Source organism: Netta rufina (assembly GCF_964035555.1).
Source record: "Netta rufina genome assembly, chromosome: Z".
NCBI classification, from domain to species: domain Eukaryota; kingdom Metazoa; phylum Chordata; class Aves; order Anseriformes; family Anatidae; genus Netta; species Netta rufina.
In genome coordinates, this window is record NC_140126.1 from 37549726 (window position 1) to 37577321 (window position 27596).

The following is a 27596-nucleotide window of genomic DNA, read 5'->3' on the forward strand; positions in this document are numbered from 1 at the left end:
TTATGTTCCCTTGCTGGTTGGAATTCCCCTTAGCTACTGAAAATTATTGTGTGAATAGGAATAAATACAGCTGTTTGACAAAGGAAGGAGAAACTGTTTAATCTTAAAGTTGCATGTGTAAAATTTGATTCAAAAACTAATAGCAGCTGGCAAGTATTGGGTGGTATAGAGTAGAGGAGATAGAAATAAATGGAAAAAGGAGCTGAGCTTCAAGGTATTACATGCTGAGTCTGACTGGTTAGTCTTATACAGAAATGCAAAATGGAATGGGATCTCAGCTTTCCTTCTCCACTGTACTCTGCTTCTCAGTTTAAAAAATGATTTCTTTGTTCACAAAAGCCTTGCAATTACTTGCAAACTTACCAGCTGCTATAAACAGCAGTGTGCAGAGAAAGGAACACTGAAATGTTTTATTTGATTGAAAATACTGGAAAGAATTATTGTATCGTAATGTTCAAATTCATCCTTGATGGAACTGACCGTAAAAGGTGACCTGCTCTACCAGGCATCTCTTGTTGTGAGCCTCAGAAAAAGAATTACACAGATATGAAGAACTCTGCGCTCACATCCCTCTTGAGTTAGAGAGGGGAAAAAATGAAACAGCAATGCAAACCATATTGATTCGGGTTTTATATGACGGTCCTCCAGTTCCTGTGTGACACCCATGGGAAATTGTGGCTGGCTAATACTGCAGAGGTGGAAGGGCAGGGGACGTGGTTTGTGCTATTCCTTCTCTCTCTGTCTCACGTATGAACATGTTTGTGGGGGAGTGGATGGGAGATAGTCACGCACCTGCATGTGACTGAATGCATATTTACCTCCCACTGAGCTTGTGGACGTGCAGGATTAGTAACCTATCATGGGAGAAGTGATCAGTCCTAGTGCCTGTAACTTCTCTTGTACAAACATATCACAGGAATCATAAACTATATCTGACTCTCAGATTGCACACACTGCTGTTCGCCTCGGTTGACTTTCTGCCAGTTGATCTACTCTGATAGGCTGTTGCATAAGGTGGGTTTGGAAATTGTGTGCAGCAGCCACCAGGTCAGCTGTTTACATTAAAAGTTCTGCAGGGTGCAGACTTTCATTCTACACATACAGCGGGCACTTAGAAATTTCCTGATGTAACATTCAGATGTTTGCACTGTTCGGGTTCATCCTTGGTGGAGCCGGATCCAAGAAAGGTGACCAGCTCTGCTAGGGTTTGCTTGCTGTGCACTGAGAAATGTGAACTGTGCAGACCTTTCTGCTCATGTAGCAAACTGAAATCAAACCAGTTCAAGTTCTGTTACATCTCAAAGGATTTTGAATGTCATTGACATATTGATGACAGTTTGAAATGACAGTTGCATTTAAATATTTGTCAGCCTGCGTTTCTGAAACCTTTGAAATCTTCTACTCCTTTAGCATGACTGCATTCTTTTTTTCTTCGTTGTTAGGTACATTGTTTTTCAAAGCTACCATTTGGGATTGTTGCTTTCTCATTTACTCTTTCTTGTCCCTTAAAGCAAAAGTTGTGTAACTCTGCACTATTGAGCATTAGTTGAAATGCAGTTGGTAGCATGTGGCACATCAGGGGTCTGGCTACTAATAATTCTCTTTCCACTTTGGACATATCTCAGAGAACTGAGGATAGTACAATACATAAATAGAAAAGGTAGCTGATCTGGACAGAAGAAGAAAAGTGCTCACTGGGTGTTTATAGTGTCAGATATTTTGTAGGTTATTAGAGTATTTCAAATAAGCAACATGCAGTGTGATTTTATTAAAAAAAAAAAAAAAGCAAGAGTTTAATCACATGTGCTGGTGGGAATAATGGTTAGAATGAGAACACTGTAGTCACTGATCGCTCCAGAACTAGGCTTTATTTCTGCGTTTGTTCAAATTTGTTCCCTACATACTTCGTAAGCCTGGCAAAAATCTCTCTGACTGATGAAAACAACATACGAAGTGTTCATTCTTGCTCTACAGAGCAACTGAAACTTTAGGCAGAAATCAGAAGAGATGATAATGAAATTCCACTTGTTTTGTTAGAGATTTTAGCTTCTTTTTTCAGTACCTTACTGCAGCAAACAGGAATTAAGGAGATAATGGGGAAGATATTTCAGATTTCTGTGGTGATAATTGAACCCAAGATTCTACTTATATTGGCAGTTTGCTGCTTCTGACAACCACAGAAATCTGTCCTACCCTTCCCTGAATGTGTTTAATGTCAAAAAATGGAGAATGATGATACGATCTGTCACTCAGACCTGCCAGAACAAGAAACAGAGGGCAGGATGAGAAGAGTATGTAAAGCTCTGGGAATTGGGCAGAAAGGTGAAAATGCAGTTGCAATTTATCCTGCTGAAAATTATTGTTCAGACGTTAATGCACTATGAATCTTAAATAACAAAATCAGTAGTTGAATTCTGAAGCCTGCCTTCCTCAACTTTCAAGCTACAATTAAGGAAATGAGCTTTCTAAGTAGTATCATAAAATGATTTTTTTTTTTTTTTTGTGAGCTCTTCTCATTCTCACCATTGTGACGATGTTTTTTTTTGTTTGTTTTTTGTTTGTTTTTTTTTTTTCATCTGTATTTCTGTGATGTTTTAGGTCTAAGGAAATTAAAGATTTCTGTTAAGCATGCACTGGTGTGTTTAGGTGAATCCTCTTAAGTTTGTGCTCTTGTAATAGATGTGATGTGTCAGGGAGCATCTAAGAACAAGACGGTTTCACAACCTAACTGTTCTCCTTGGAAAATATTTTGAGATGAAGCTGTTGATAGGTTATTCACAGGCGGCATAGCTGGCAGTCACACAACACATTCTTTCTCAGTGAGAGTCCTGATTCTGGCAAGAAAAATTGGGATTTGTAGTTGTTGTGTCAGTTCCACAAAAAAAATAAAATAAATAAAAAGGGAGAAAGAAAGTAAGCTCAAAAGAAGGAAGAATATCCCAATATATTTTTGCTGGTCTGTCATGTCAGGTGTCAGCAAGCATGCCTGAGGGCTTAACTCCTTGATGGTGGTGTGGTGGTGGTTTCCCTACACCCTTACACATAGTGCTTGGCAGTTTCACTTGAGCTGCATGTGATCTGTGGTGTGTTCAGGGCAGCTGGGCAGCAGTCCAGCTGAAGTCCACATGTTAGTCAGTAAGGGAACAACCAAATGTCCACTGGCAGTCACCTAGCCCCAGTGCTCTGCAGCAGCAGGCCGGCTATTTCTGTCTGCCAGTGGGCCTTGACCCATCCTTCCTTTGCATCTCTGCAGGCAGTGGTCTCCCCACACATTGCCAGAAACTGTCATTGCATAAGTTGTGAAAGCTCATTTGATTGGTAGATGGTCCTTGGCTTGTCCCATTAAAAGCGTATGTTTTGAGATCCAGGCTGTAAATATCTAAAGGATTTTTTCTTTACATCCCTGAAAAAATTGCAAGAGGAACTAAGCAAACAATTTGATGAATGCCTGCATTGGAAACACATGTATAATTCTGTTTTCTTAAACAGGCTTGAAGAAAAACTTCTTCAGTCTTATTCCTCTCACCCCTATCTTTTTTTTTTTTTTCCCCATAGAGCCTACTCATTTCATGTAAGTGCAGATGGTCAGATGCAGCCTGTTCCTTTCCCTCCTGATGCCCTCATCGGTCCAGGAATCCCTCGCCATGCCCGCCAGATCAACACTCTGAATCATGGGGAAGTTGTGTGTGCAGTTACCATCAGCAACCCCACAAGACACGTGTACACAGGTGGCAAGGGCTGTGTTAAAGTCTGGGACATCAGCCACCCTGGCAACAAGAGTCCCGTCTCTCAGCTGGACTGCCTGGTAGGTGAATGGTGGCGTATGGCAGTGGAAGAAAATGGCAGGTTATGTTAAGGTTGAAATGCTACTGGTAAGGTACAAAAGACAGTGGCTATTTGAGTATTGTCATTGGTATCAGAGCTTGGTATTTCATTTTTAATTTTGTTGTTCCTTTTTGAATGGAGTTTAAAGTATATTCCTTATAGTACTTGTGTCTTTTTTCCCCCAGTGAATCAAAACATTTTTAATATCCTAAAATTGTATTTGCAGGGGGGAAGATCAAAGACAGCACTCCCGATATTGTTTATAAACTTTGACATTTGTTGGCAATGTTAAAGCTTGATATCCTATCATGCTAAAAATTGCTGTCTTGCAGCTGTATTCTCAGAGAATATTTGAAGATTGTCACATATTTTGTGTCTGTGTATGTGTGTGAATGCATCGCCCTGTCTTAATGTGACAATTAAAAATATCCCTGAGTGTTATTCACAAATTATTTGAATGTGCTAACAAGATGAACCATTGTTAGCAGCTTTTCTCGTGTCATTTACCAGTTCTTGGTAAGATGTTGCTTCTTGTTACAGAGGCAGTAAAATGAGAACTGTGCAGCACATCCAGACATATAATGAATTGCTACACAAATTGCTACACAAATGAAGAAAATTGCCCAAATATTTTTCCCTGACATCTCCGAGATGGTGGCAGCAAGTCTCACTGGAGCAGAGCGGGGGGGTGTGCAGTGAATTTGGTACTCCCCCATGCCGAGAGGTTAATGTGCTGAAATAAACAGTGTATGAAAATGTAACTTTCTACACAAGCTGTCGAATACAGCTATCTTGAATTGTTTGGGGTTGGGTTCAGGTCTTTGCATTCTGATGCTAATTAAGATTAAATATCTCTCACTACTGAATTTTGTAGATCAAGTTTAAGTACTTCCCTAATGTCATGTAATTTTCTGGCATTAATATACTTTATCATTGTCATAAGTATAAATGGCTCATTAAAACCAGGAGGGAATACAATACTTTTATGGATTTCTGCTCTCATGTTAATGCTGTTTTCCTTTCCTCATGAGTAATCTCTTGATGGCTTCTGTCTCCACAGAACAGAGATAACTACATCCGTTCCTGCAGATTGCTCCCTGACGGCCGCACCCTGATTGTTGGTGGGGAAGCCAGCACATTATCCATTTGGGACCTGGCAGCTCCAACTCCACGCATTAAAGCAGAGCTGACATCTTCTGCTCCAGCTTGCTATGCCCTAGCGATCAGCCCTGATTCCAAGGTCTGCTTCTCCTGCTGTAGTGATGGGAACATTGCAGTGTGGGATCTGCATAACCAGACTTTGGTAAGGTAGGTCGACAGAACCAGATCATCGGGTTGTGAAGAATTAATTAGACATAGCCTTACATGCTCTTCTGCATAAATACTCTCTTTTTTTTCATGGTATCAGAGTCACTGCTCCTTGTATTTCATTGCTAGGCAATAACTATGGTAGTACTTTGACAGAAGTCTATATAGTTGTTTGTAAGTTTTGAGAGTTTCATAATTTCAGGCCTACCAAACAGCCCCATAACTATAATTGCCTAAGATCAGCTGGTGTTGACACTGCTATAGGTTCTTTGAACAGATGGATTTCTTTCTTCCCATGCAATACTCTGTGCTCACACTCCAATCTCTTTAATCAGTGCCCCAACAAATAACTTTCAGGTACAAGTGTGTGTAAATTACTGCATTGCACACCTCAGATTCTTAGGAATATGGGTTGCTGTTCAATACTAATGTACAGTTAGCTAAGAGCCAGTCATACAGACCTTCTCTGTGCACTACACTTTGTACATGCTATTACATATACTCTTTCAATATTGCATGTAAAGGCAGACTTTCACCTTCTAATATTCTCAGTTTTGCAGCTTTTTAAACAAACAAACAACAACAACAAAAAAACCACATCACCACCACCAAAAAAAACATTTTGTTGATGCCCTGCAGTTTATTCTTAAAGCAAGTGAATTTTGAAAGACATGTAGTCATGCTATTCTTTCAGGCGTATGTGGTATTTCCAGTCAAATGGTGGGTGTCACACAGCAACAAAGATCCCTAAAATACCTAATTCATAAAGCATGCTTCTTGAGCTCTCTGGCCAGATTGATTGCTTCATCAATTCATCACAAAACACACACGTTCATCCTAGACTTTGGATTAATGCTGGATTTCCACTGACATACACTTTTCTGTTGTCTTTAATGGCTGCATGTCAGAGACTGAAAGAAAAAGGAGGTATTTTGAGTACATGATCAGAACTCACTCGTTCCAATGCAAGAATGTGTGAACCTTCTTCTGATGTTTTCAGGCAATTTCAGGGTCACACAGATGGAGCCAGCTGTATTGACATTTCTAATGATGGCACCAAACTATGGACAGGAGGCTTGGACAATACAGTCAGATCCTGGGACCTCAGAGAAGGGAGACAGCTACAGCAACATGACTTCACATCACAGGTTCAATCTTAGAAGCTTTGGCATGTTAAGAAAAATCTGTCAAGCCCTTTATTTAAAAAAAAAAAAAAAAAAGACATAGAGAAATCCAAAGAATTTTTCACTTAGTCTCACACTTTTTTTTTGATATGGCAGCTAAACATCTTTCTGGATTATAACTGTTTGACAGATTAGTATTTCTCCCATGAGAGCGGTAGAGAATCCTTTTTATTAAAGAATTGCCAGATTAAAGTGTTCTTGTACACAATCTGCTCCTATTTCTGTAGATCCTTGTTCAAAAATATTTTACAAAAATATTTTAAAATGCTGTCAGATAAGCTAGGACATTAACTTTTATAGCTTGATTCAGTGCTTTGCTATTACAGTTTTAATTGAGATTTGTTTACATGAACTAATTTATCTTGATTACTGTAGTAATTGGATTATCATATTTTTAAAACTGTGGCAGACCAAAATGTGTTTTCGCATAGTGTTAACAGTGTCACAAGAAGTCAGTTTTCAATATCTCATTCTCATTCCTTACTAACTGAAGCATGTGCTGTGCTAATTCCAGATCTTCTCACTGGGCTATTGTCCAACCGGTGAATGGTTGGCAGTAGGAATGGAGAATAGTAATGTTGAAGTGCTGCATGTTACTAAGCCGGACAAGTATCAGCTGCATCTTCATGAGAGCTGTGTGCTGTCACTCAAATTTGCTCACTGTGGTAAGCAAATATTTCCATGCCAGTATTTTCCTTTCTTACTTCCTGAGTAATTCATTCAAGATCACCTTTAGATGAAAGTAGAGATATTTAAAAAAATAGATGTTAAATTGAAGTATTAAAATTTTTTAAAAATAAACAAAAATCTATATGGCTGCTTTTTTGTGAAAACTCCTTATATTGTCGTCAAACACCTTAGTGTAACCAGATGAAAATATGACTGTTCTATGGATAGATATTTCATTAACACGTGAATGCATTGTTTTTATGACTAGTCTGTTTCTTGGGGTGCATTCCTTGAAAACAAAATGGAACAATAACATTTAAACAATCTGTTGCAGGCAAATGGTTTGTAAGCACTGGAAAAGATAATCTTCTTAATGCCTGGAGAACACCTTATGGAGCCAGTATATTCCAGGTAATAATCTCCTAAAAGCTGTTTTCCACTTCACATTACAGTGCAGTAGAGCTGCACATCCCACAGTCTGTTAGTAGCTCAAGGAGTTTATAGCAGAAATTCTTGGCTAATTGTTATGTTTCCTTAAGACTTTGTCTGTAATTAAATAGACATAAGCATTTGTCCTTTCTAATGTTTTAGTAATTTGTCTCTTACAATAAATTAACCATTTATTCTGAAGCTGTTTTTAATACCTTTCTTTCTCACCTGCTTGTCCATATTGCAGTAATATGCAGTAATACAGCACCCAAGTTATGTTAGGTTAACATTCACTGAAGGTCCTGTAGCTAAACTAGTGAAAGATGTATCCAACACATATTTTTCCTGTATGGAATGCATAAAGTTAGGAGATTGGACAGGCAGACTCCTGAGCTGAAGATTGTGCCCTTATGGAAGGATCCTGTGAAGTGTAACTGGGAGTTTTAACCTATCTGCAGTTTTTAGTCCCCCTGTGCCCAATTTTAACAACACTTCAGTGCCATTACAGAAAATCAGGATTTGGGGCATGTCTTTCTCTTCTATCACCTACAGGTACTTCTATGCTGGGATTTTTTTCCAATTAAGTTAGCTGGTGTTCAGGGTTAAATGGTCAGGTCTCACCTGTACTGATACCTGCTGTGGTTCTGCCTTTCAGGTTAGAGCAGTCTGTCTTGGCAAGAGAAATCTGAGTTTTCTTAATGGAGAGTATTGAGCTATGGAATGACCTGCCACAGGCAGTTTGAGTTGTCCTTTCAGGGGCCCATCTAACTCAAAACTATTACTCCTAGTATAGCTTTCTTAATAAGGAATAGAGAAATAAACTTCTTGTGCAGTGTAGCAGAGGTTTCTTTGCAAAAACTTATCATGACTGGATAGTATTTAGCTCTTGCAGTGACAGCCAGAAAAGAAAATGTAGACATATATATAGGAAACATGCAATAAAACAGCGAGTAAAATGTGACAATACATACACATAATCTGAAAAAAGAACAGCTGGGAAAGACAAAGCTACTGCATCCTGACATATCCTGTCTTCCATTCACCTTCTTATTACACCACAGTGTCTTTTTTTATATTTACATCCTCCCTGATAATGTAAATTAATTTATACAAGGGTTTTGTCTTCTGTGTTGAGCAAATACTGAGATGAGATATAGTTTCTTCTCTGGAACTGTTTCATACCTGCAGGTAGTAGGGCTCTGTAGTGCTTCTCCATAAGGTTTAAATCCAAAAAAAAAAAAAAAAAAAAAAAAAAAAAGGAAGGAAGAAGAAAGAAGTCTTTTATTTTTATGCAAAGGCTAATGTATAAAATATAAATAAAAAAATAAATAAAATAAAAAATAAATAAAATAAAATTAAAAAAAAGTGCTCATTGCTTGTAAAGTATATAGAAGGGACTGCTTGTTTTTGATGGATTGACAGATTATTTCAAGGTCCATAGCGTTGAATAGAACATTCACTTTCCTTTCTGCTGCCCTTTTTTGTTGTTAAAGAGCCTTAGGTGAAACAAGTTTGGAGTAACTGTCTTGTAGCAGAAGTTGCCACCCTGTCACTTTAGATCTGAACCTATAGTGGTTGTATTTAAGTGAGCTTTCAATGTATTCCCTCTCAATAAACTCTTCTGATTAATCTTCAAACCCTTCTGGATGGAAAGATAGAAAATATATAATTTTCTTTTTGTCTTTTTCTTGTAGTCCAAAGAATCCTCATCTGTGCTTAGCTGTGATATCTCTGTGGATGACAAATACATTGTCACTGGCTCTGGGGACAAGAAAGCTACAGTCTATGAAGTTATTTATTAGAGACAAATCTGAATGCAGGCAGAACTCCTTCTCCTAGCACTTTGCTGTATTTCTTTTTTTTTTTTTTCTTTTAATCTTTTTTTTTATTCCCTTTTCTAAACTGAGAATTTAAATGCTCATCGCAGTTGTGAAATTTATTTTTACCCTCTTAAGTTGCTGTTGATTTGTGAATGCTCATTAACAAATTGTGATACCAAATTGTCAGATAGCTACTTGGAAGATTCAATAAGCATACTTAACAGTGAACTTGACTCTTTAATTATGTATTATAGCTGTAATGTATTTATTTTGTTTAAAGAAGGCTTTCTAACAATGAACTGACTAAATAAAGCTGTCTGGCCCGGCTTTAGTTTAAAAGGTGCATTGTATACTTTGTGTTTTTGCTAGTGGATAAATTGGGGATTTTGGAGAAGGATGTTCAGGAGATAGTGAAGGTTACACTAAATAGACTTGTAGTTTCTATTTAAAAAAATAAACTTTGTTATATTTTTTAGTCCTGTTCTTGGATGAGACCTCTTAAGTGTTATTACAGTATAATTATTTGGTGGGAAGATGCTGTAACTTAACTATTTTAGACAGTCTTGGAAACTTAGGAAATCGCAAACTGTAGCCCGTAATCTACATGCCTGTGATGAATGGCAAATTCAGTTCACATCTAAATTAAATTCACTTTAAGTAAGAATGTGCTAATTTATATATTTGCAATGTTAATATAGCATCTTGTGTACAGATTTGTTCTCAATGCTTTTCTGTTGATGAACATAAAGCATTTTGGTGTCAAGCTAGGTTTTTTAATATAAACACCTCTCTTTGTTATATTGTAGAGAGTACAATAAGTTGCCTCAAAGAATCACCTTTGTTACTTCTGGAAACTTTTGCAATGTTTCCTTGAAAATGGGGATATGTGTCTTTGGGCAATTTTTCAATTACAAGAGATTATGAAAAATATTTGATATGTTCTTTGGAAACTGCACTGAAATAAGAATGGATGCCTACCGATATACAAACTACAAAAGCAATGACCTCTGAGGTAGGATTTACAAGAGCACTCATTCCGACACACAAAGTGGAATGGAATCTCATTTGGGAAAAGGACTTGCTTTGTTTGCCAGCAGTTCAATCCAAGTCTTGATTGGATGTCCCTAAAACGGACATAGACTGAGCCATTGTGCCAGAGACAACGTGTTATCTTTTTATGTTGTTGTTGTTGCTGTTAAACTATGATCTGTGACTTTTTTTTTTTTTGAATGCTTTAAAAAAAAAATCTTTAAGTCTGTGGATCTGCTGATGTACAGTGCCTTTGCTGCTATGGATCAAAATCAAAAGACCCGTGTAGATAAATCTTATTGTATAAGTAGAAAATTACTTAATTTCATACTAGAAATGGATTGATGCTGCAAGTTAAAATGGACTGTTCATTGAAGTTCCAAATGTGGTAGCAAAAAATGGTGTCTTAAGTGCTTAGTGTTTGATGTCATTAACAGTTTCGTAATACTCTACATTGTAGAAAGATTTTGATACTAAACTGTGTCATTGTACATAGTTCTAATGCATTGTATTGACCACCAGTACTTCTATAATGGTAGATTATTGTTTGTGCATTCAGACTTTTAAGCATTAAACATAAGTAACTTCTAAGATGTATTTTTCTAAGTCTTTTTTCCCTCTCATTCCTTTTGCGTACGACAGTCTCACCTGTATAGAACGCTATTTGCAGGGAGAACTGGCATTCAGTCAGAGGGCATGCCAGTACAGATGCATGCAATTTTGTCACTGATAGACAGTTTTAGATTTCACAAAGCTCTTCCCAGCCAGCTAAATCAACAAATTCGTAATTTCTTAAGTTTCTTGACTGCCTTCATTCTCAGCTTTTGGGGGTATCAGCGCTTGGAGGCCACAAGACTTCAAGTACGTCACCTAGGAGTTTGTCACCTCCTGTTTGTGTCACGGGATAAGATGACACAAATAAACTGACACAAACTATCTCATCAGATATATATATAAAGCTTTATGTTATCCCATATGTCCATGGGAGGGAAATTCGGAACAACTCCAGCTCCCAGGCCTGCTGAAGTATACAGAGCTCAGCAAGATAAGGGTGAGGGATGATGCACTGAAATGGGTTTCCTCATCAAGGACTAAAACCTGTTCATACCAGTGCAAAGGCTTCTCTTGTCTACAGTAGGCTTTTGATTAAGAAGTCAATCCAGCTTCCATTGAGTTAGGACACGAAATGAACTATGGGAAATCATTAGGGGAAATAGAGTGAACTAGAGGAAATATATACTATTGAGGGAGAGGGAGGTTGTACTAGTCATAATGGGAGAAATGGAAGAAATCCAAGTGGAAATTGGAATTAAACCTTTCTCCTTTAGCCTGTATCTGAAAATGATGTGCATGTTACAAATTTCAGAGGTGTAAACCTCTTGTGCTTTGAGGTCCAGCCTATGGTAATTTCTGTTTCATGAACCCCAGGCTGAGAAATTACTGTTTTTCTGAAGTACTAAAACAAGGCTTAAGCTGATTAGGTCATTTACCTGCATTGTGAGTGATGGGGTACTACTTGTCAGTGAAGAAGAGTGTGGAGGGAAGTGCTGGTATTTTTTCCCTCAGAGTTGTCAGATTTCTTACAGTTAACGCTGAAGAGGAGTTTTCCAGATGTCCCCCAAAATAACATAAGGTTTCACTCACACGGAGATTCTGTGCTACTTAGTACAATAATGCATTGTAAAGATAAACACTGTGCAGATGCTTTCTGTTAATTGTTACTCTTGTCTGAAGAGATATAATTTACCTGTTATAAAATATTATGTTGGAGACACCTTTTATTTTCAAAGCCATTCAGAAATTTAAAAGGCTAGGGGTGTACTCCATTTACTAACAAAAGAGAAGCCATCTACTTAATGTTTGCAGAGGATATTGTATTTTTGTGTAATAGTTCAGGCATAAGAGATTACTTTAAACCCCTAAAATAAAGCTTTCCTTTAAAAAGAATAAAACACTGCATATCTTGAATTTGTACCAGAGCTAGTTTTGACAGTACAGTAATACAGTTTTAAAGCAACCTGCCATATATCTGCCTATTAATATATGTATTGATGGCTTGTAAACAGTCTAGGAATTAAATGTTTTAATCCAAGATTATCACAGTTAAATGTGTAATCATCCTAATTTTTCTCTCCTTCAGGGTTCAGTGCAAGTGAGAGGTGATAAACAGCTACATCGTGTTTTTCAGTTAAACTCACATAGGTGCACCTTCCTTTTTCATTCTTCCTTTTCATTCTTCCTTTTTCATTCTTTAATTTCTCCTACCACTGCAGAGCATAACTTCATGCAGAAATGTTTTGTTACAGCTATTTTTTGTACCACAAACATGGCCAACATTCTCCATAGTACAAAAAAGCAATGTCTCTGTCTTGAATTTCTTTCCCCTCTCAAATGCTTTTTAGTGCAATGATGCATTAGGAAAGCCATTTCTTCTAATCTGTCTGTCTTTTCTTTCTGGCCACTATAGACATGTTTGGTGGGAGTACTTTCCATCAAAATGGTATTTTCTAAAAATATGCAACTTTAAATGTTATTTCTCCTGCATGTACTTAGGCATGATCTTTCTCTCCTAGTTATTTTTAAGCTACTCAGTTACCTTATATGCTATATGTATAACTTGATGTGATTTCTCTGTATTTTTAAGTCTGTATTAGAATATTTCAAACAGGACTTTGTTTTCACTCTGGCACCAAAAACATACAGAAAATGATTTCTTCCCAAAATGCTGGTGAATGAATGAGAGAAACAGGAAGGTAGATTTGCAGATACACAAGTATTTGGAGTATCTTCTAGAGAAACACAGGTCATATCCTTTGCACAAGTGAATGAATCTGTTCTTAAGGCTCCCATGTCGTATGCAGATGAAACTCTAGCTCTACTACATGGACGATCTAATCAAACTACTTTTTTGCTGCTGGTGGTGGTGTTTTGCTTTGTTTTTAACAGTTTGGAACCTCTTTTGTTCTACTAGCATGCTTATTTGGGATCACTCCCACTGAAATCCTGAACTGGCTAACTTCTATTCAAGGATTTATGGTCTGAAAAAATGACAAGCAAAATATTGTTACATAAAATATAGTCAAGTTTTTGCATGTACAGGAGTCAGTAAATTCAAAGCAGTAGTTTGGTCTGCAACTGTTTCTCATTTGTATTGAATTTCCTATATCTTTATGGTACCAAATTAACACTGAATTCAGCAATACAAAATATGCTTAAGAACATCAAGTATGGCTGCTGTGAGAAATGCCACTTTGAATTTTTCAGAACAAATGCATACTGAAGAGCTCAGCCAAAGAATTGCTCTTACATGGGATATGTGGGACGAGTAGTTGCATTCAGTATTGAAGACCTTCTCTGGAATTAACATTCTGTAGTGACCACAGTGCTGTTGAAGTGGGTTGGGCAGTGTGGGCTTGCACATGCAGACAGGCAGCTAGCCAGTTCTGCCATATATTTACATGAGAATCCCCTTCCCAGGCATAGCAGGAGATGAATCCTGGAGTAGTGTGCTGTACAAGATCATCTCTGACAAGCTCTTAAATAATGCACCTGCCACGTCTGCTTTTGAACCAAGAGTTACTGAACATAGCCCTTGAGATTTCACGTTTCTTCCGGTATTTGGAGTACAGTGTTTCCACCTCACGGCAAGAAATTTTTATGTCAAAACCAATAAATGTTCTTACTCTTACCAAATGATTTTCTGTCCTGGTTACAAGGAAACAGTATTATAGTGTCTTTTTTTATTATTAAAAATGGTGTAGTCTGACATATACAACATGTCCATAAACCTGCCATCAAGTGCAAAGAAGCTCTTCTGGGGGTCACTCTGAGTCACATGGATGTGTTCTAAAATGTTGTTGCAGAAATATTTTTTTCCCCTGTTTTGGGAGAATTAACCAATGGTAGTACACATGTAGTATATACATTAAGTAAGGGACTTTTGCATCCATGTCTTGGACTTAGCCAATTACCCTAAAATGCTAAAATGCATCTGAAGGGTAAAATCAGTAAGTACAAATATTTAAGGATTTTTTTTTTTTTTTTAATATCTGCTGTTCTACGGTAATTATATTGACCCAAACTGTCTTTTAATGTCATATCAAGGCAAGCATCTGTATTACACCTTCTTTTCTTATTCAAATAAAGGAGGGGGTGGAAGAATTTGATGCTAATCTTTATGTTTCAATCAAATATGTTCTTTTAAAAAATACCCTAATGTTAGAGCTTGGAAGAGTAATTGTCTTAGTTTTATTATCATTATTCTTGAAGAAATTTATAATAAATGTGCTGTGGCACGGTCTACTGTAATGGTATAAATGGGGATAGGTGATGGAGTAACTATTAAAAATCAGTCTTTGGACAGTGCTGCTGATATAAAAAAAAAAAAAAAAAAAAAAAAAAAAAAAGGCCAAATGACCTGGTAGTCCATTACCTCATTTCCTGAGCAACAGGACCTGAATTTTTTGCAATACATTCAAGTGCATTTGCAAATATATCTAGTGTGGCTTAGGGAAATTTTGATGGGTTTGAACAATTCTTTTTTTTTTTTTTTTTTTTTTTTTTTCTCCTGTAGTTTAGTATTTGATGCAAAAAGTGGTGCTTTTTGATGGATTGGGTCCCAGGGCCACAGTTGGTGTCAGGTGGAGCAGACTGCCCCATGTTTGCTCTTAGGCTGCACTCTGCCTCCTGGCAGGTAGCGAAATGATTTGCATGAGCCCTGTAGAAAATGTTTGTTGTTTTTTTTTACATTCTTCTGCACAAAGATATTATCTAAATACTAGATGTCCTGTACTTATAAGAATTTTTCACACCCAAATTGAAATATAGGGAGACATTTTCTGTTGGGAAAAAAAAAACAAGGAGGGCCTCTGGGGAATCAAGCATTTCAATCCCTTATCATCACGGTAAATGTGCAAACAAGGCAGCCACACAGGTGTCTTACAGACTGTCAGTCTTCTGTCTAATGGCTGGAAGCTGCTAATGGGGTAGGGGAAAAATTCCTAAAATACGTGGTATGAAGATAATAGACTTCCTTGTGTTCCGGCATGGCTTTAAGGTGTTAGGTATGAAGTCTAATTTACATTTGTTTTAAAATAAACAAACATGAATGCTCTTGTGATACTAAAGATGGTATGGGTAGCTAGCTTACAAAAAATAGTGAGGTTTAAAGAATGAAGGTAGTTACCAGGCTTTCTCCTTGGATCACATTAAGCAGTAGTATACACAAAATTCTGCTCCCTTTACAGTATAATCTCCTAAGTGTGGACAGCGTTTTTAATATTTCAGTGAAAATATTTCTTCCAGAGCAACGCTAATGGTGTCCCCCTATTCCCTCACACATATTTTTTTCTGATATAAAAAAAAAAAATCCCATTTCCTTTGCAAATTAGCCTGTTTCATTCAGACCTTTATGAAGCAAAAAAAAAAAAAAAAAAAAGCTTCTGTTTGTGGTATTGTGTTTGTGTGTGTGGCTTTGCTACTGCTTTCCCACTCCTTCCTCCCCCACTGAGAAATGTACCAAGGCTGAGGAGATTCTGTGGCGTGTGGCTTTTCTGGATCTTGGGGGCTGCTCAGAGAATGGGAGTGGAAAGTGTTTACGGGATTTGCCTGGCTGTAACAATTGCCGTGACAGCTGTTGCAGACTCGTTTATGCCTCTGTCTTCCTCTGAGCAGTCTTAAATAAAGAGATGCAGTAGGAGCAGCCATCGGTCTAGCTGACCCTTATGCTTTACCAGGTTTCACAGGTGTTCATCAGCTGGAAATGATGGAGGAGGAGAAGGAGCGGAGTGTCCTGGCTGGGCTCAGCATGCCAGCAGGAGACAGCCATGAAAAAGACAAATGTGATCTAGGATGTGTCAGGAGAGACATTTGCAGCAGAGAGAGGGAAGTATTGCTGCCATTATATAAGGCACTGGCGAGACTTTGCCTGGAATAGTGAGTGCAAGTCTGGTCATCTGTGTTCAAAAAACTTAATTGAAAATGGGACTGATAGGGAGAAGGGCCTACCAGACAGACTAGAAAATTGAGGGGATGGAGACTGTGTCATGTAAGTAGAGTTTATGTCCTTTTAATCTAGTGAAGTGGCAGGCAGAGAGCAGATACGAATGTCATCTAAAAATGCTTCAAATGTTTATTCATCGAGGGTGAAAAGGTATTAAAACTGAAAGATAACGCTAGCACAAAAAGCAAGTGCAGAAGACAGGGTAGCCTGGAATTAAAGAGGCTCCTGTCAGAGCAGGGAGGTCCTGGAGCAGGCTTCCCATCCAGAGGAAGCAGAGAAAATCACAGACTGCTTTTAGCTGGAGCATGATGCATTTATAAAAGGGTGCCCAAGGCAGGAGGGCAGTGAGTCCACAGCACCGCGTGTCTCTTCCAGTCCTTGCTGTGTGTTTGACCTGCATGTATAAGGGGTGTATAATGGTAAGGGAATGAAGTGATGTTTATTTTGAAAAAAAAAAAAAAAAAGTTTGGTGTGAGGGAGGGAGAGAAGGGAGGTGGGTGAAGAGAGTGGGAGAGAAAGCCTGTCAAACAGAAAACATTCATTTGGAGTGCTTCACTGCTACTGAAAAACGAGTGCTGCTTGCTAGGTCTATTTATTATGACACTGCTTATCTAAAAACAATAGTTAAAAAGAAAACTGCACATTATTCAAGCTCTAATGCATCATGTTGCAGCCTACTTAGACTTGCTGGGTTTGTACTCTATCAGCCCAGACAAGTGATCTGGTTTCTCTTATAAGCCAAAATGTTTGGATTTTTTTTTTTGAGCTTGGAGACATGGCAGATGCTTCTCCACGTCTGTCACTGGTCATGTCTGGGGCATGTGGGCTCAGTGGAGTAACCCAGACTGCAGCTCGCAGACTGGTAGCTGTAAACTGCTCAGACTAACAGCAAGGGAAGAGGGAAGATTTACTTATTTATTTATTTACTTTTTTCTGCACAGGAGGGAGGCAAGATGATTACAGCTGGGGGTCATCAGTCGTACTGGCTGCTTACTGCTTACTGCTCACTGCTGAGAGAGATGTGGGCTGGGGACAAGGATTGCTGAAAATTCCTTCACTTACCACGTCAGGAAGAGTAGGGGAAGATGGTATTAAAAGCCAAATAGTTCCATGTGAAACTCAGGCAGCTATACTACACCAGGCTAAATTTTATTAGCTTTGTCTTTGAGATGTCTTTTCTTAATGCTTAGCAAAAGGAAAATTCCTGATATGTTGCCAGAAGTATTTATATACTTTAGTTGAGCAAGGCTGCAGCTGGAAGAAATGTGAACATGCATGTACAGGCTTGATATATCACCTAGAGAGTTGTTTTATGTCTTCTCACTTCTTTTATTCCTTTTTTTTTTTCTTTTTTTTTTTTTTCATTTCAAACAGTATTTTCTGAAGCTGAACACCAGTCCACCTGAGAAATCACTGTCCATCACCCTACGTAGTTTTCCAGAACTTAATGTACCAAAGTGCAAAGGTACCAACAGAAGGAGAATCTGAACTGAGTTTTGTGTGGCCTCACACCAGTTTTGGGTGTGAAACAAAAGAAAACAGAAACAAATAAAAAGTCTAATACAGCTGAAGTTAGGTGCCTTGCTGTTTTGATACTGAAGTAAAACAGGCAGGTAGGGAAACACCCAGAAGACAGAAAAGAAAAAAAAAAAAAATAGATGGCTGTATTTTCTAATGCAGAAAACAGTTATAAGGGTGATTACAGCTGGCATACTCAAACAAACAAACAAACAAATAAATAAAAGACAAGAGCTCTGCTCTGTTCTCCTGCACCTTGAGAATATGCAGTGGAGAATATGCACCTGTGCTCGGTAGTTCCTGTGTAACTTTTCATCACTCTCTTGCCATGACTTGTGAGAGGAGACTGCTGAAGACTCTTCCGGGGCCCTAACAGGATTATATGTCTACTGCTAGCGCTGTGGTAACACTTATTCCTGGCATCTTTTATAGCAGCCTTCCCTTAGGGAATCACCTAAAATAACTAGTGACATTTATGTAGCACCTTCGTCCAGTGTATTTGACAAGCCACAGGCATAGTCCAGGGAAATCTTTATTTACTGCTGAGCTCCAGACATTGCAGGATTGGCAGGAGGCAGCCACTTAGCAGAGCAAAGGCACACTAAAAAATAAGTAAGGCTCTATGAACCTTTTTGAAAATACAGGACAGCTACTGGTGGGAATGTGCTCCATCATACCCGTGCTCATGTGAGCAGGTTCTGATAATCTTTCATGATTATGGTGTTGGAGAACCCAGTTGTTCACACACTGCCAGTAAGATTTCTTGAGAAAGAAGCACATGAAACAGTCATGGAGCACTGAGGTTTGTCTTACTGATCTCACTGAAAGGTTGACCCACACTGGAGGTACTGAAATCACTGGGATTTAAGGAGCATCAGTCTTTTCTACCTGGCAGTCCTAGGTTGGCATTGCAAGTCTGGGCATGGAGGGACTCCAGCTTCAGGCACATCAGTGCTGTGTGGTCTTCACTATCACACCATCCTGTGATCTCCTCCCACCATGTCTCACCTGCAGCTCTTCCAGCAGACTTCCAGCACGAGTGGGATTCCCATGCCCATGGTAACTGTATGAGAGGCATGGAAATCTGCTCTAAAGCACATGAAACTCCTGTGACTGGGACTGCTTGTAAGACAGGGGTATTTTGAGTTTTTATAAGGACTTTTTTTCTCAGCCATTGCCACCTCATCTGAGATATGCCCTTCCTTTGAGATATAATCTCAACAAGTCTTTCAGGAAGGGAATTTAGTCTTTTATGTTGCTTTCTGATAATCTTTTCTATTAGAAAATAAGTTTGATGTAGACTCTTTAGATTCTCAGGACAGCTGCCTATTGTGTCCAATCAAAGCCTCTCAGCTGCTTCGCAGCCTTTGGTTTTTAGTTGTATTTGCAGCTCAACAAAAGTACAATTTTTATTATTATTTTTAAAGAACAGGCATAACTGAACACGTGAGTTAAAAAAAAAAAAAAAAAAAGGTAATTTCTTAAAGAATATTATTGAATTAGTTGAAAACATATGAAGTCTTTCCACATTTAGAGGTAAAGGAAAATATTTCATTATCTGCCTTTCACTCCACATCTCTACATTGCCTTAGCCCAGTGTGGGATAAAGACAAAAAAGAAGAGTATGACTTCCACAGTATGTGTGCTGCACAGTCATATTTGCCAGCCCAGCTTGATGAATATTTGCCTTCTATTATCATATTTTTGCTTCATTTCAAAACATTACCTTAATAGAGATGCTGGTCATTCTTACGTTTAAACATTGCTAGGACATCAAATGCATCAAATTACAGCAAGTTAAAATCTTAAAATAATAATAACACTAATAATACTCCCCCCCTCCCCCCCCTCGGTAAATTAAAACACCTCAAGAAAAATGTCCTGGTTTTCCTTTACAGAAAAACTCAAATCATTTTACTAATTTACTTTTTTAATTGAAACTTTTATTTTAGACAAATTTAGACAAATTCAACTGGAAGCTTTCCCATGACTCAGAACTCAGTTTCTGCTGAAATTAAGACCTCCCTTCCAACATGAGGGCATCCTAGGCATGACCAGGGTTGGGATGGGAACCCCAGGTCCAGCCACCTGCTCTGCTGAGCTCAGCCAAACAGCTTGAACAGCAGTATTGCCAACGTGGCAGGCTACTGATCCAAGCCATCACATACACATCTGTGTGCCTGTGTCTATCATCTTTTTTTTTCTATCTTGTTTCCTGGGCTGCAGCCTCTTTGGTTTTTGGGACTGCCTCCTGTTCTGTGTGTGCAGTGCCTGAGCCTTTTTGAAGTCCTTGTGCCTTACCAGAGCACAAACAAAAGTCGTGTTCTGGTGACTGTGTCTAGAGATCTAGACTGAAACACAAGTCTAAATTTCCTTCTGAATTATTTTATAATCTATTTTACTGCTGATTGATATGAACTTTCACATTAATTGATTATAATGGGTCTAGGACTTTTTTTTTTTTTTTTTCTGTATTGGCAGTTATGAAATGAAATATCAACTCCTACTAATCCTACCCTGACCAAGCTAGAGGATCTTGAGGCATGTTCAATGTTGTTTTTTGTTATGATGTGTGTGCCTACAGACATGACTTCAGCTAGTATGAGATACTAGAGTCTGATGTAAATCATGTTCCTTTTTTTCCGTAATGGCCATAAGGGATCAGTTATTCCACAGTGACTCCTAATTAAACATTCGGATAATGTCTTACAGTGAAACCTACAGATTTATTTATCTACTTATTTATTTATTTATTTAAATGAAGATACTTTAACTTAGTTCTTCTCCATTATTAAAATTGATAAATTGTTGATAAATATGCTTATTCTTTTTGAGATACTTTGATAATTATGGATTAGAAGGGGGAAGTGTGACTATTATCTTTTCCTCAGGAATTACTTTATAAACTCTATAACATTATTTCAGTGGATGATTACATAAAGAATAGAAACATATTTTTAACACATCAGCTTCAGGAAATTTGAGACCAAAAGACAGGATAATGTGAAAACCTGACACATCTATAGATATTCCAGAATCCAGAATGCTTGCACATTGTGTCTCATTATGCAGGATCAGGTATAAAATGAGGTACCTCCCTGAGGGTTATCATAATGTCTGTCAGTTGGCATTTGCCTTGCACTATGATGTTACTCTCAGATGTGCTGTTCTCTAAGGAGGACTTAATGTAACAGGGAGACTTGTAGTAGATTCCTGGGCAGACCAGAAACTTAAAATATTAAGCCTACTCTGAGTCTCAAAACAGCCTTCTATTAAATAGGTTATCACAACTGGAGTCTCATTTCTCCTTTTCTGAAGCTAGGTTCCAGATGGGTGAACTTCAACAAAAGATTGCATTATAGTTGAAAGCTTTTTCTAGTCATTGTTACATGAATGGAGGGCATAGGGGCAAGTGTATAATAACTATATTTCTTTTTTCTTTCAAGTGCATCCTTGCTCATTCTTTATAATAATGGAATTGTTAGTTATGAAAGTCTGTTTGTCATATTATATTTGGAGTCCTGTATACTTGTTATACCACAAGTTGAGGTAAAAGTGTCATTTTCTGTGAAAGGAGACAGCTGAAGTTACTTGACGAGCAACAGAGGTTAGAAGACATTTTCATTAATTTACACTGGTCTCCTTGTTTGCATATCTATTCCAGGGTCTGCTTTACAAGAAACTGGTAAAAATATGTTGACCATAAACATTGTTTATGCAAGGATTTGAGACCAAAATGGTGCCAGTAGAATTAATATTTTGCAGAAGTTAAAGGAAATGCTGGGGTTTGCTAGAATCAGTGTTTTTCAAGATCCTCAGCTACTAAAGAATTTTAAACAGCCTCTTAGTAAACACAGAAAAATCTATGATTGGTTATGTAAAAGTGTTTCAATTTCTTCTTCTCTCATAAGCAATGTATGGTGAGTAGGTAAATTAATGTTCACAGTAAATCTCTTTATCACAGTAAAATAAAGGAATTTTTATAATTTTCCTAAAATGTATTTGGTTTTCAACAGATAAAAGACTATGAAATAATTTCTCTAAAGAAAACTGTATTTTCTGCAGTTGTTAAACCACTATTATCAGTATAGACAGTGTTAGCTTATTTAAGTGTTTTACCTATCCAATAGGTAAATGCTTCAGTTGCACGCAGGTAAGCTACAAATGAATGACATTTATCAATTTAATATTTTATCTAGAACAGAAATTATATAATTTTCATTTGGAGGTGCCAATATAGTGCACAGTTTCCATTGTGTGTTTTCCTGATGGCTTACTTATGGCTGACTTTTTTGTTTGTTTGTTTTTAACAAGTGAAACATCACAAGGTCATATGAACCATTATCATCCAAGAAGTTAAGGTAAAACATTTTTTTCTGTATAAACATTGGTAAATTTTGATGGACATAGGTTTCACCTTGTGCAGGATGGTTTGTGGGTGGCCTTGGCATTAGCTTGAATGTGTTTCTGATATCTGAAGAATCTGATGTTCCATTTTTTTCTGAACTGAAGTTAAAAAATCTTGAAAACATTTTCATCTTTTTTTAAAGATGCAATCAGCTGTAATCTGCCTCCTTTCTTGCTGAAGACAACCTTATTTTTGCAGGCTGCTGGTATTTCCTCCTGGAGAGGAATGTTTTCTTCCACTTTGCTTTGCCCTATTTTCCACAGGACATCAGTTTTACTGAATAAACCTCTCTCATCAGTGCAGGCAGCTACCTGTAAAGTAGGATGGTGGGTATAGCCGTGGTGCTCCTCCCAAGACACTGGTAAGACCTCTGTGTAGCCTGTCAGAGCCCTGACACTGCATTGTCATTTATCTGAAGCAGAGCTGTTATGCTGCCGGATAGCAAAATGGGGTTGAAATTTGTTGTTGCTACTTTCACAGCTGTGTGTTAAGATCAGTGCTGTCCAAGTGATTGGTGATGTACTTACCTCTGTGTGCCCCTCCTGCACCTTCCAGCTTTCAAAAAAAATCTGGTATTTGATACTGAAGTAATTGACACTATAAATGTTCTCTACAAAATTCTTTTGAAATGAAAAATGAGCTAGATCTCTGAAGTTGGGTTCTTTTACATAATACATAAAAGGTGACTATGTATAATAATACAGTAGATGTGTTCACTCATTATGCTATAATTCATTTCATGTCCTATTGTGATGTGCCATTCTGTTTAATATCTGTAACTTGCTCAACTGAAGCACAAAAGTAGCAGAGCTGTAATCCAACCATTCTGAATGATATAGGGTGATATCATTTTCTTAAAGGGCCAGTCCCGTGATTTTCACCTACTCTTGCTTAGACAACATGCCTTTTACTTCCATATGTTTGTGCTTAGGGAGAAAAAAATAATAATCAAACAACAGCAATAGAACCATGAAAAAAAAAATCATCTTCATAGAACAAAAAACAAACAAACAAACAAAAAAAAAACTTAGACTGAGCCTTGGTTTATTTGCATTACAAGCAAGTTAAATATGAAGTACATACAGGCAGGAAAAATTATGATAAAAAATCTTTATAATTTATAAGCAATGTATTGCTGAAAAGAGCGTTCAAAAACGTAATATGTATTTTATGTAAATATGTATCTGCAAATGCAAAGATACAAATGTGAAGACAATTTTTGTTCATGCAGATAATACCTGTATACAAAAAACTAGGTCTGTGCTCTACAGAAAATAGGTGAATGTCTAATTGCAATCAACAGCAAGAAGAGATTCGTGTTGTTAAAAATAATTGTTATTATAATTAGACCTGTTGTAAGGAGAGCAGCAATCATCAAGGTAGTTCGAACTGTATAACCCCCTGAATATTTAAAATACAGAATACAAAGTAATGTTCGCTGTTAAAGAAAGAGCTTATAGGTTATGCCAAACAAAACTGGGATAGGATTATTCTGTTTCTGTTTCTGTTTCTGTTTCTGTTTCTGTTTCTGTTTCTGTTTCTGTTTCTGTTTCTGTTTCTGTTTCTGTTTCTGTTTCACCTCCTCTCTTTCTAATGTCCAAAGAAAACCGTTGGATGAATATGGTTTTGAACATGAGTTTCTACCTCCAACATTAATTTGTTTATATAAATACTGCAGACAACCCTAAGTGGATGAAGGCCTGATTTGGTCAGCAAACAGTTCCCCTCACAGTATTGTAAACAGTCATTTTTTAACAGGGCATTGTAATTATTATGTGTGTGTGTGGTGATGGGAGCAGAGGAAGAAAAAGAACGTGAATTCCCTAACAGATTTCACAGACCTGATTTCTTCTTCAACAGAGAGAGAATAGATAAATGCCACTTAACTGATCTTCCTCCCTGAGAATTCCTGCCAAAGGTCTTAAAGAGGGTGGTTTGAGGTTTTCTCACCATTCAGACATCTACTTATTGATTATGATACAAGGTGTTTTTTGTGTACACTCGCCGAGGAACTTAAACTGAAATGTTTTTAGGTCAAATCAAGCGATTCATGGAAACAGCAGAAGATCAAGAGCTAAGCCATGCAAAACCACTCTTGTGGCACAAGCAACTGGAGCTCAAGAGTCTGAAATTCAGCTGCAACTATGCTTATTAACAAAAGGGTATTTCATAAAATGTCTTGTCCTTATCTTGTATAGGGATGGCAGGGACTTAGTGACAGTGATGTCTGATGTTGTAACACCGCATGATTGTGAAGAAATGCTGATCGTTCTCCTCAAAATATGGAGACATGGTTTAGAAGTCACACAGGAGTCCTAGCTAAATGATTTCTCAAAATCACAAAGTCATGACCGTATAATAAGGAGGATATAATATAATGAGCATATAATAAGGAGGTGATATGTGACATGGCTTGTCTAAGGCCAGATTGTACCTGACAAATGTAGTGTCCCTCTGTGATGGTGTTACAGCATTGGTGAAGAGGAGAAAAGCAGCCGATGTCATCTACTTGGACTTTGTTTTACATTATCACCTGTGATATCCTTGTCTCTAAACTGGAGAGGTGTGGATTTGATCGATGGACCACTCAGTGGGTAAGAATTTGGCTGGATGGTTGCACTCGAAGAGTTGTGGTCAGTGGCCGACATCCATGTGGAGATCAGTAACGAGTGGTGTTCCTCAGGGGTCAGTACTGGGAACAGTACTTTTAACATCTTTGTTGGTGACACGGACAGTGGGATTGAATACACCCTCAGCAAGTTTGCTGATGACACCAAGCTCTGTGGTGTGGTTGACACACTTGAGGAAAGGGATGCCATCCAGTGGGACCTGGACAGGCTTGAGAGATGAGCCTGTGCTAACTTCATGATGATCAACAAGGCCTACTGCAAGGTTCTGCACCTGGGTCAGGGCAATCTCAAGCACAAATATGGGCTTGGTGGGGAATGGATTGTGAGCAGCCCTGAGGAGAAAGACCTGGGGCTGTTGGCTGATGAGAAGCTTGACATGAGTCAGCAATGTGTGCTTGCAGCCCAGAAAACCAACCACATCCTGGGCTGCATCAAAAGCAGCGTGGCCAGCAGGGTGAGAGAAGTGATTGTCCCCCTCTGCTCTTCTCTCATGAGACCCCACCTGGAGCACTGTGTTCAGCTCTGGGGCCCCCAGCACAAGAAGCACATGGAAGTATTAGAGTGAGTCCAGCTGACGGCCACAAAGATGATCAAAAGGCTAGAGCATCTCTCCTATGAAGAGAAGTTGAGAGAGTTGTTCAGCCTGGAAAAGAGAAAGCTCTGGGGAGCTTGTAGTGGCCTTCCAATACCTAAAGGGGGACTACAGGAAATCTGGGGAGGGACACTTTGTCAGGGAGGGTACCGATAGAACAAGGGGGAATGGCTTTAAACTAAAAGAGGGTAGATTTAGATTAGATATTCAGAAGAAGTTCTTTACTCAGAGAGTGGTGAGGCACTGGAACAGGTTGCCCGGAGAAGCTGTGGATGCCCCATCCCTGGAGATGGGGCCAGGTTGGATGGGGCTTTCAGCAACCTGGTCTAGTGGGAGGTGTCCCTGCCCATGGCAGGGGGAGTGGAATTAGATGATCCTTAAGGCTCCTTGTAATCCAAACCACTCTATGGTTCTATAATGAGACAGATGTCATGTATTGCAGCTGCAGTCTGCTTATTGGCAGAGCAGTAAACAAGTGTAAACGGTATTTTCTATCTCAATTTGTTCTTAACCACTGGGGAAATAATTTCTTTTCCCCAGCTCAACCTACTAACACCTCACACTTTTTTTCTGCATTTATATATATATAATAATATATATATATATATATATATATATAAAAAAATCTAAGTCTATTCCTTATGAACTCATATGGGTTTGTATTTTGTACTAAAACTCCAGTCCACATTCTGATTCTCAGCCTGTATTGCTGGCTGGGAGACACTATTAGGCAAAATGAAATGAGAGAGCAGGAAGAGAAGTTGCACTTGTAAAGATGAGAGTGATGGGCTGGGTGAGTGGGTACCTGGCCCTGATGCCATTTGCTGCCACTTTCAAGGAGACCTTGAATTGCAGGAAGGCAAGGGAGAAGGAGGATCATCTTGCAGCACTTTCAAAGCTTCAAAAGCTACTGCTGACAGGTGTGCAAAATTTAGAGCAATGTGTTACAGCATCTCATCCCTAATTTAGAGCTAAAGCATGTTTCCAAGAATACGCTGACTGTTGCAGTAACCACCAGTACAATGCTGAGAAAGCTCCTCTCAGCAAAAGCAACCACGTTAGAGAATAGATCCTGCTATGGGCCTAAAATCAGAGCTGGCTGCCTGCCAAGGGGCAAATGATTTTGGCAGCTCAGGAAAAGGATCCACAAAAGAAAGTCTGTTAACACAAGAACAACTATCAGTTGCCTCTGGAAATATATCCTGGTTTGTGGAAAACCAATTAAATACAATCACTGAATCCTTTCAGCTTTTTTTTTTTCTTTTCTTTTCCTTTCTTTTTTTTTTTTTTTTTCTTTTTTTCATTTGCATGGATTACATTAACATTTTGAAGTGTAAAAACTGTATTTTTGCTAGTATGAAATAATGAGATTCTTCAGACTTACTATAGGTCATGCACTATTTTATGCTGTTCACATTGTGTAAAAATATATACTTATTATACTCTGGAAGTAAAATAAAGAAAAATGTCCTTTAGCTGAGCTTAAATTCTTATTAGTTGTATTACAGGTATTAATCACATAAAAGATATAAGTATTAATCACAATAAGAGAACAATTAGCAGTAATACTTTCAAAGGCACCTAGCCGTCTCATTCCCATCAACTTACAATGGAAAATTTGGCAGCTAGAGTACTGAATTGTGCTTTGAGACTCTATTCCTCACTCCTTTTCCAATACCACGATAAAAGTGAAAGCAAGAGTGGCTACACTTGAGAATTTCAAACCTTTTGGACCTTAAAGATCTGAAAGAACCTAGGCTGGAGAGACTTCCAGTTGTCTTACATGCTGTCTCTGAACAACAGATTTCTTTACATAATATGTTTTTTTGCTTGTTTGATTGCTTGTTTGTTAGTTAGTTTGTTTTAGATGTTTTCAGAGTTGTATGCCACAATTCATTGTTGAACTTTGTAGTTTAGAAGAGAATTACTAGACGATTGTCTAGTGTTGACAGACTCTGACTTTACAAGTTCACTTTCTTTGGAAAGCTGAACTGCACCAGGCTGGTTCTGTAGTCTGAAACCATATTTTTATTAAAAGTTATTAAGTCATAGAATCATAAGGGTTGGAAAAGACCTTCAAGATCATCTGGTCCAACCCTACTACCAATATCACCCACTAAACCATGTCCCTAAACACCAGGTCCAACCTTTCCTTGAACACCCCCAGGGATGGTGACACCACC

General features: G+C 38.1%; 1 protein-coding gene across 1 annotated transcript in view; it reads left to right on the forward strand.

Moving 5' to 3' along the window:
• Positions 1 to 10750, forward strand: part of LOC311221113 (transducin-like enhancer protein 4) — a 97135-nt gene extending 86385 nt beyond the window's left edge. The window contains exons 15-20 of the mRNA XM_084304903.1: positions 3556 to 3805; positions 4886 to 5133; positions 6134 to 6281; positions 6832 to 6982; positions 7321 to 7397; positions 9110 to 10750. Of these exons, the coding sequence (XP_084161029.1) occupies positions 3556 to 3805; positions 4886 to 5133; positions 6134 to 6281; positions 6832 to 6982; positions 7321 to 7397; positions 9110 to 9217 (982 nt within the window). The 3' untranslated portion in view covers positions 9218 to 10750. The remainder of the gene's footprint in view (positions 1 to 3555; positions 3806 to 4885; positions 5134 to 6133; positions 6282 to 6831; positions 6983 to 7320; positions 7398 to 9109) is intronic.
• The last annotated feature ends 16846 nt before the right edge of the window (positions 10751 to 27596 follow it).